Raw genomic sequence first — 10,099 nt, 5'->3', positions numbered from 1 at the left:
CTCCTCAAATTTCTAGGATTATCAATAAAGAATGTGGATTTGATGCCTCATTGTCGAGAATTATATTGAGCTTTGACTCAAGCTAACCTTTAAATGTCTATCTACCAATTTGACCAATTATTTTTTGGCTCTAAACTCATCTTAAAATCATTTTTGAGTTGTTTTAACGTGGACTATTCCCACACATAAAAGCAATAACAACAATCTTAAACGTCCCCCCATGAACTTAGCTCAATTATTAGTGATTTTGTATAATATATGTAAAGGCTGTGGTTTAAATTTCGAACACCTCACTTATTCACCCTAAGAGGTGAATTTCTAACCATTGGACTAGCAGACAAAAAAATAACAGTCTCAAACTCAAGAATATCCACTAATAAGATGATGGAGAAAAGGGGAAAAATGGACGGTTAAAATTAAATTAATGCAAGTTACATGACGAGAAATTCTTTTTTTTTTTTGAAGGATGACGAGAAACTCTTACATAGTCACAATCCCAAACTAAAAATATTTGAGCGCTTGAAAAAAATTAAAAGAGAAATAAATTAATCACATCATTTTTTTACTTTTATTTAAAAAAATTTCTTATTGAAGTGAGTGTACCTAAACATATTTTATATGTGTTTGTGACAAACTTAAACTTTCTCGTTGCACTTGCATGACCCACTCAAGAGTGAACTAACCAAATTTTGGGACGAGTCGTTTTGATTCAATTGAAAAAAAAAAGCCCTTCTTTTAGTAGCTATAGCCTTTTGGGTTGGTCAAGTTTGTGAGATATTTTTATGATAAAATTAACAGTCAAATGATGTAATGACTGAAATACCCTTATTTATGATAAAATTTAAGATTAAATATGTTTTTTATCCTTATAAATATACAAAGTTTTCATTTTAATCCCCTAAATTTTTTGTTAGATTTTAGTCTTCCAAAAGCTTTTCATCACCATTTTTTATCCATATTTTTTAGTCAATTTATGTCTTGCAATCATATGTTTTAATAAATTTTTTTCAAAATGGGTAGATTAATAATTCATATTTTGTTATAAATTTCTAATTTTTTAAGGAGAGATACCGTACACATTTCAAGAAAATTTAATTAAAAAAAATATAAAGTTTAAATATAAATTGATTAAAAAATAAGACCTAAAAGTAGTGATGGATTAAAAGTTTAACAAAAATTTAAGTCAAACAAGTAAACTTCAACAAAAAAAAAGTTAAAAAAAAAGTTTAATTATTAATAGAGCTCTTGAAAACAACAAGGTTAATGAAGATAAAAGTTTAACAAATTTATCTATAAGTCTTAGCTCAACTGACAAATGCCGAAATTATAAGGTCGGACGTCATGATTTGAATTCAAATCTGGGGCCGGACCTCACAGTTGTATGTGACTTTAATTTCGATAAATTATCACTTCATTTCAAACAAAAAATAAATAAATAAAAAGTTTAACAAATTTTAGGGATTAAAACGAAAAACAAAATTTACACATATATCCTCATAACCCCTTGCGCCGTTCAAAGCTTCTTGTCCCCTGCCAACTCGCGCCGGCACCGACCACCAGACGCGACGCCGATCACCGGCCCTCTCCGCTTCTGCTCATACTCCGCCGCAGAAGGTGAACTTTTAACTTTGCGTTCAATGCTAAATTTCGAAATAAACTCTTTTTTGTTTGCTTTGAGAAGAAATTAATGCGATTATGCTACTTTGAAACTGTTGTAGATAGCTAAAATGAAAGAAATTGTAACAATCCAAGTTGGTGATTATGCAAACTACGTTGGCTCTCACTTCTGGAACTTTCAGGTTTCACTCTCCCCTTCTCTTTTTTTATGATTACAATGTCACAAACTTATTCACCTCACATTCTCTTTGCTTTGTTTATTTGTTTCAAATTGCAACCAATTGTTCAAAATGTTTCCTTTTTTTAGTTTTATTAAGCATTTTTTCGTGTTTTTTTTGTACCACTGTGATAACTAATGTGTGTTGAATTGCTAGGATGAGTTGCTTGGGTTAGCTGGAGACCCACAAGCTGATTCAGTGTTCAAGAATCATGATCTTAACATGGATGTGTTTTATCGTACCGGTCACACGCTACAGGTGCAATTTTCTCTACATTAACTTTTTTCATTTTTAGTACTATTATTTTGAGAAGAAAAAAATGATCTTGTATGCTATTAGAAGTGTCTTGTGGTTTGCCTCAAGTGGTTAATGAACTTTAGTTAAGGTCGAACGGTCGTGAGCAACCAAATTTGATCTTTGTCTCAAACAATCATTGATCAGACTTTACTTATTTCCGAGATGAACTCCATAGGGCCCCCTTTCCCATAAGAACAGGAGGTTTAAGGCCAAAAGAAAAGTCTTTTGGTGCAAGATAGAATGTGATCTTGTATGTGGCCTTATCTAGTTGGTCTGTTGCTTATGGTTGCGATTGTGCATTGAACCTTGTTATTGCGGCAGAGTACGGAGAAATGTAGTCGATACACCCACAATCGAGACTGCATGCCGTTGTGGAGACCTCTAAAACCTTTACATTGTTGATGCAGATCGCAATTTAGATCTATTGCTCCATGTGTCATGTCTATGTTCACTAATGCAAACTTTAAGCATCAGTTACTTAGGTTCTGTTAAGTGTTAATTATACTTTTGAATGTGGAATGACTTTTTTTTTATTAGTAGTGACTAGTGAAAACAGCGACAGATGATCTGAATTTATTGGTTAGAAGCATCAGCTGTTCTATTTATGCTTATACCATCTTTCATAAATGTGTGCAGGGCATCGATACATACACTCCTCGCCTACTCTCAATAAACATGAGAGGTATTCAAATGTATCTCTTGTTAGTTCTTTTGGTTCTTAAATGTGTCATTACTTACTTAATTTAGTCTTCAAATGTGTTTTTCGTTTGTCAATTTAATCCATAAAATTACTAACAAAAAACACACTTGGAGATGTGTTTGTAATTTTTAATTCAGGGACTATAGTGACATCACATATGAAAGAGTTTTCTCTGCTATGAATACTATCAAGAATCAGATACTCATACAAAATCGCATGAGAGATGAAATAGTTAAATGGTTGTTTTAATTATTTAAATAGAGATACACATTTTTGTTGGCATTGTAAATGAGAAAGTCGTTCAATGTTTTCAAAATATTAAAATTCGTAGAGAACAATTATAATGTGTACTTATTCTTTTAAAAAGAAAATGTTTTATATATCTAATGCTACAAATTTATATATATGGTGGCCCCTACTCAAAATTTATTTCTCTGAGGGATAGTATTACATTCTCCTGAACTAACCAACGGAAGTATTGGTAAAAAATCATTGTACTAGTATGTAGTAGGACCTATTTCGTTGGTGCGAAGGTTCAGTGATGTTGTGAAACCAATTAACTGTTTTTTTTTTTTTTTTTGTGGAGATAAAAATGAGAAGAGTTTGTTAAGTTGATGGGAAAATCGTAAACAATATAAACAAGAGGACTGACTATATTATATTTATAACTTACAATACTAAAAGCAGAAGACAACTTATTTTGTGATCGCAAAAGGTAATTTACTATATCTTGGTTGTAAATAGTACATTTTTGAAATTGTTGACTTTTCACCGAAGACAATTCCAGATGTTTGCTTTTGACTTGATTCCCACATATTTAAGATTTTTATGCAATATTGCTTGCCTTTTCTACCTTTGTGGAGTTAAATTAAATACAACATCTTGCCTATCTGGTGTCTCCTTTTCGGATGTCAGTTTTTATCTCAAATAAAATCCTTGCAATTTTCATTTGTTCTGTCTTCTACTGATCGCATGATGATAGTATGTATCACTGTAAACATATTTTAGTATGAGATTAATTGTATAATCTCTTCTCCGTTTTCCTTTCAAGTGCAAATATCATTCCTTCTTCCCTCATTGTAATCTATTTCTCCAAATCTGTTAACCTTTTCAGGATCCCTTGGATCTATGAGCTCACGCGGTACAATGTATAAGGAGGCTGCTCCCGCAACATCAAACGTTTTCACATGGTGAGAGCTTTTTCAGCTTATGCTTTTATAATGAAAGTTCAATGAAAAATGATGTAGAGTAGAAAAACTGTAGAGATTTGAGGGAGGAACTCTTAACATTGACATTCTTGTACAAATTTCTCTCTAGATTATTAGCTTTAAGAAAATTGGCGATTTCTTTTGTAAATATTAGCAATATTGAGACGTCGTATAAGGTTAGTGAATAGGTTTTATATATGCAATACCTGATTACTGTAATAGAGAAGTCAGATCTTCGCTACAGATGCACTTAAGAAAACTGAGGTTTAAGAGTATGCATAAAATTAAAAATGGTCTGTTTTCCACTTGCAGAATCCGTTTAGTCGTATCTTTTTACTGTTGGACATCAAACCTACTTCACCAGCTATGTCTTCATAGTCTCTTGGTTTAAAATTATTTTCAAATGCGTCTAATGTCCATAGACCTATGTGCAGGACTGGTGGAGTTTCCACCCAAGCCTCTGAACCTCAGAAAAAAAATTTGTTCCTACAAAGCCTTTATGAAGAAGAAAACCAAAATATGGTAAATGAGACAAGTGGTTCTCCAAGCGAGTACCAGGATAGGGATATAACTGAGAGTCTAGAAAATGGAGTTCAGTTTTGGACAGATTACTCGAAAGTACATTTCCACCCCCAAAGTCTATATGAATTAAATGGAGTTTGGACAGATGTTGGCGATTTTGACAATTATGGAATTGGAAGGGATTCTTTTGCATGGGCTTCACAAGGGGAAGAAATTAGTGACAGGCTTCGTTTTTTTGTTGAAGAATGTGACCATGTACAGGTAACTAAATTTTATTTTTTTGATATAGTAGTTGCTTTGGGGAATAGTTATCACGTATTTTTACCTGTCACTCTTGTAATGAAACGATGAATTTGTGCAATATCTTAAAGCATCTGGTTTTTCTGTAAGTTTTCATTTTCTGGTCAATTTTTGTTCTTTTTTTCATTTTCTGGTCAATTTTTGTTCTTTTTTTCATTTTCTCAAGGGTCCTAAAAATATGCTTATGCCTTGAATATAGGTAATAGTGCTTGTATTTAATGTACCACATTAATTATTTCTATGCATTTTATTTTACAACGAACTAAGTATTTCATAAACTTGTTTAGAACCTAATTGATGTGGTATCCGTATTTCTGTAAAAGCTACTGTAAACTGACATGGTAACATTACAATTTACAACATCACATTCCACAAACCTATTTGTTTGTATTTAATGGTACTATTGATATGCTAACAAAACATATGGTGTTTTGATCTTAGCCATAGCCTTTTTTCCGTTAGGCTATGAAGCCCCGATACCTGACACGATACGGATATGGGAAATTTTTTAAAATTCCCGATACGATACGGCCTCGATACGTTATTAAAAAATTAAATTTAAACTTAATAGTATAAGTGCAGAGTGTATAAACATAACTAAAAATGATAATAAACAAACATTCACATTAATGAAAATGATCAAAACAAGTGACAATTACATATTTTTTCTGCACAAATTAGATAGAATATAGCTAAACATCATTAGTACCATCCAAAGAGAACATCATAAGTACTATATAAAAAAAAAACCTTTGTCTAATGTTGACTACTTACTAGTTAACACTAATTTATATCGAAAACAAACAGTTTTTTTCCCAATTAGTGAGAAGAACATAAGAAACATGGCATTAGAGCAAAGAGAAACATAGTAGAATTCAATTGGTGGTAATGGTTAGAAGAGGGAATAGTTATCGCTATGTGGTGACGAGAAACCCTATTTTTTTGGGTTAGAAGAGACAATATGTTTTTGATAGCGCTGCCAGACTTGTAGTTTTATTTTTCTTTTCTTTTTTTAAAAAAAAAGGAAATATGTAAGACAGAAATATCAGTGTCGGAGTATAAGTTAGCCGTATCCGACACGTATCGGTAATTTTTTTTCAAAAAAAAATATTAATTGCTCGATACTTCTCCGATACGCGTATTGGGACGTATCGGGGCGTATCGGTATCGAATACGTGTCGGACACGATCCTTCACCATTTTCGGAGTATCGGGGCTTCAGAGCCGTTAGGCTTTAAAAAATAATTCAGTTTGGTATGACATTCCTTGAACAATCATTCTTTAAAATTTGGCAGGGATTTCAATTTGTAGTTGATGACTCCGGTGGTTTCTCCTCCGTGGCTTCTGAATTTTTAGAGAACATTGTGGATGAATATACAAACACTCCTGTCATGCTGTATACTGTCCGTGGTTCTGGTCCAAAGGCACGTCTTCAGAGCCGGAACCATAAAATTCTAGAGGACCTTCATGATGCTATATCATTTTCAAGACTATCATCCTATTGTAAACTTATTGTACCTGTTGGCCTGCCCTCCTTAAGTAAGTGTAATAATTTTGTCATGTAGAGTTTATCATCAGACTATCAGTTTCAATATTCAATATCCACATTTGATAATAGGCTGCAATTAATGATGTTTAAGATGCTGACACTTAAATGGTTACGTGGGATTGATGGCCTTAAATTCCTTTGTTGTAATCTATTCTAATATTTATGCGGTTTTCTCACTGATGTCAAATGTATTGTTGTTGGCTCATTGATACATGTATTCTAGATTCCAAATCTCTTATTCAATTATACTAAACCTTCTTTTGATGTTTTTATTCTGGTATTAAGTTTCCTTTTTCATTGAATTTCATAGGTAAAGCTTCCAAATTCCTCCATATTGAAGACGAGAAACATTACCACTCAAGTGCAGTTTATGCTGCTGCACTACACTCCATTAGTCTTCCGTTCCGAATGGCACCAGTTGGGCCTACTGCAGATGCATGTTCTGTTTCTGGGGCTGTGGATTTTCATGGACTTATACAAATGTTATCAGGGCAAGGACGACAGAATATGGTGTCGATTCTAGATGTTGCCATGCCAACACCTGCTTTAACAGGTACATTTGAATAATTTGAGTTAATCTTGATAAGATATGTATTTGATTGGTCTTTTTGTTGAAATTCAGGAGGAAAAAAAGAACTGTGTTTGTTAGAAAACTTTCAGCCGTTGACCCCAATGATTTCTGAGGATGGTGAAGACTTACAGGCAATTGAACACTTGACAGTCCATGGAATTCTTGCATCAGGTATTTTGCATTTAGATTTATTAATTTTTTTTCCCCTTGTATCCTCTTGTCTTGGCTTTCTAAACTTAAACATTATTCTCCACTTCAATGATCTTACCCTGTATCTAATAAGCACACCAACCAACCAATCATGGCATTTTCCCACTAAATGATATCTGTTACATTAATCAAACGGCACCATAATATCTTATCATTGATCATGTTTAGTGATAGCCTGTATCCAATATGCATAATGGGTTAAAGTAAATAGTAGATTCTTTAGAATTCAAATCAACTTTACTGTTCCAAGTAGGATCATAGTGAAAACGATATATTCAGGATATCTGTAATTCTGTATTTGGCCAGTCTGTGAATGACTGGAGGTGGCAAAGTAACAACTATAACAACCATGTCTTATCTCACTGGGTGAGTTCGGCTACATGGATCAGAAGACACTAATTCCCCATCCTGAATTAAATAAAAAATAGACCACTTACCTCTAAAATCTGAATCTAAATCTCTCTTGACGTTTCGACCCAAATTTTTTCTTGGTCTTTCTCTATCTCAAACTATTAGATCATCCTTCGTCTTGTCAACCCCATTAACTGGTACATTTATGGATCTTCATTCATCTAAAAGAAGAAATAGGGATGAAAAAGATGTACAGTACATGTTTTATATATCTGAAAAGATTACAATTATGTTAATTTATGTTTAATGAAAGGCAACTCCCTTCTGTCAAAAACAAAAGAAAAGAAAGGCAACTCCCAAATTCTAGTCTATCATAAAATGCTTAATAATATGATGGGTACCAGACAGTGAGGTAAAACAGAATAATGTAATTCAGTGTATTAGATGAAATATTCAGTCCTGTATGACAGGGATTGATGGATCTTGTTTCTGAAATACACAACAGGAAATGCAAAAGCAATAAACGAAAATAGTCTAGGCAATGTGAGAGTTCCTAGTGTCTCCCTACTCCCTCCCTGGAAGTCCAAATTAACTTCAACCTACCCTCCATAATCCCCCACTCTCACATAATGTTTATAACCAACGGAATGATTACAATTTTAATTTGCCTGAAGAAATGCTAACTTGTGCAAATTTTATGAATAGTATATTCTTCCCAAGCTTAAATGTGTGAAGTGGTCTGTCAGAATTATCAAATTGATTTGTCTTCATTATTTGGTTAATTTTTTTTCTTCTGTTGTTCCCAAGTTTTGTTTTCTGCATGATATTTTCTTCTCAACCCCTTTGCTGTTTTTGTTCAGTAGAAGGTCTTCGTGCTTCTGTTTGTGAAGTAAAAGATGCGGTTGATGCTGCTTATCAACGTGCCAATACAAGGCCGTTGTTCAGCCATCTATCTGTTGCCCGTTGTCCCTTGCCTATTCCCTTGCCTTTTCCATCAATCTTTGGAAACCAGATTGGCAAGTACGGTGAATTAATGAGTGACCAACTGACTAATTCTCCATCAAAAGGATCCCTTGACGTCCATTCCATTCCCATGGCTGCCAGATTACGTTCCAGCAGCACTGTCTTGCCGCTTTTGGAGTATAACCTGCAAAATCTTCACCGGTATGGAATTACACGAGGAGCCGCTGGGGCAGAGTTACTCAGGGGTTGGGGCTTCGAAAAAGAAGAATTGGTGGAAATGCAGGAGATGTTGTCTAAAATGGTTGCCACATTGTGTCCTCCTGAGTTGTCATCTGATTCAGATTAGAATGCATACATTGTTCTTGGTTCCAAAAACAAGAAGCGGGGAAACATTTGTAAGGTTATGGACTGTGACAAATTTGACCAATGCTTCAGGGTTCTTGTTGCTTAATGCTCCCCACCCACATGGTCAATTTTAGTTTTCATTATAAGTGATGTGATTATGAAAATAAGTGTCATAAGAATGGCATTGGTGGTTTTTTTGTTTCCCCTACTCAGGTGCTTTGCTCTGCGACTCCCTGCTGATCTATGGAGCCTCGCCCGTGTGGTTAACCTTGCCTAGCATTCAACAGAAGCTGGTTCTAGGTGGTTATCAAATTTTTGCAATTTCCTCTCAACAAAACTTATAAGCCAAACTTATACGAGCCTCTTCATTTGCTGGTTACAGGACATAAGGGTGTGCATGTGTTTTCGGACGTATTAACTGTTATTTCCAGTGTATTATATTATCAATATCAATGACAATGTGCTGGAACTTAGTTTTCAAGAGAAAAGTCCATGGTGTTTTTTTGCAGTAAAAGAAAGACACTTAATGTAACTATCATATTATACACTGCAGTTTTCTATCTTCAATTTTTGAGTACACGCTTTTAATATATTTCCTTAAGTATGGGGCTCTATTTGCGTGGCTGACCTCTCATGACACATGATTTGTATATAGGGTCTTCCTAAGGAGTGTCTTTGGGGCATTTATTAAGGATTCAAAAATTGAAATAATTTATAAATTTGATGTAGAAAAAGTTATTTATTAAACTTTCAATGTGTTTGAATGCATCATTCTCAAGATAAATTTCTTTTTTAGACTAATTAGCAAATGCTTAAGTGTACTTGTTGTAGTATGACTTAAAACTTGATGGATGAAGAATATTGTTGCTAAAAATATAAAATATTTGTTTCAAATATATTTTGTGTTGAAAATATATTTATGGACAATTAAAAATGATAATGATCAACCTATAAGTTATTAAAAGTGATAATGATCAACCTATAAGTATTATTATTTTTTAATTAGCAGAGGAAGATGCAAAAAAGGACTAGTGCAAGAAGACTCCACATTCAGATAGAGACCGAGAGAGGAGTAAGAAAGGACGGGCTTAGGTTAGACCTAATGGAATTAGGCAATAATCATTTTCACATATTATCTTGGAAAACTTTTACAACACTCGTAAATTGAAGTGTATCTATACTTTTATATTTTAAATTTATAAATCAATTTTTTGTACTGAATGAAGGAAGATTTGAAGTAAATATATTT

General features: G+C 33.5%; 1 protein-coding gene across 3 annotated transcripts; it reads left to right on the top strand.

Moving 5' to 3' along the window:
- The first annotated feature begins 1,473 nt into the window (after positions 1-1,473).
- On the top strand, positions 1,474-9,442 carry LOC11415551 (protein misato homolog 1). Of its 3 annotated transcripts, none has more exons than XM_024784664.2 (10): positions 1,474-1,614; positions 1,719-1,799; positions 1,992-2,093; positions 2,769-2,814; positions 3,947-4,022; positions 4,475-4,823; positions 6,157-6,400; positions 6,721-6,963; positions 7,033-7,152; positions 8,406-9,442. In XM_024784664.2, exons 2-10 carry the CDS (start codon positions 1,728-1,730, stop codon positions 8,849-8,851), a joined length of 1,698 nt encoding a protein of 565 aa, XP_024640432.1. In that variant the 5' UTR covers positions 1,474-1,614; positions 1,719-1,727; the 3' UTR covers positions 8,852-9,442. The 3 variants fall into 3 exon arrangements, with proteins under 3 accessions (XP_024640432.1, XP_003611798.1, XP_039690364.1); XM_003611750.4 differs by having other exon boundaries at positions 8,403-9,442; XM_039834430.1 differs by lacking the exons at positions 1,474-1,614; positions 1,719-1,799; positions 1,992-2,093 and having other exon boundaries at positions 2,763-2,814; positions 4,463-4,823; positions 8,403-9,442.
- The last annotated feature ends 657 nt before the right edge of the window (positions 9,443-10,099 follow it).

The sequence above is a fragment of the Medicago truncatula genome, chromosome 5, assembly GCF_003473485.1.
Source record: "Medicago truncatula cultivar Jemalong A17 chromosome 5, MtrunA17r5.0-ANR, whole genome shotgun sequence".
Classification (NCBI taxonomy): Eukaryota; Viridiplantae; Streptophyta; class Magnoliopsida; order Fabales; family Fabaceae; genus Medicago; species Medicago truncatula.
Note: the sequence above shows the minus strand (reverse complement) of the source record. Positions and strands in the feature narration are given on the sequence as shown.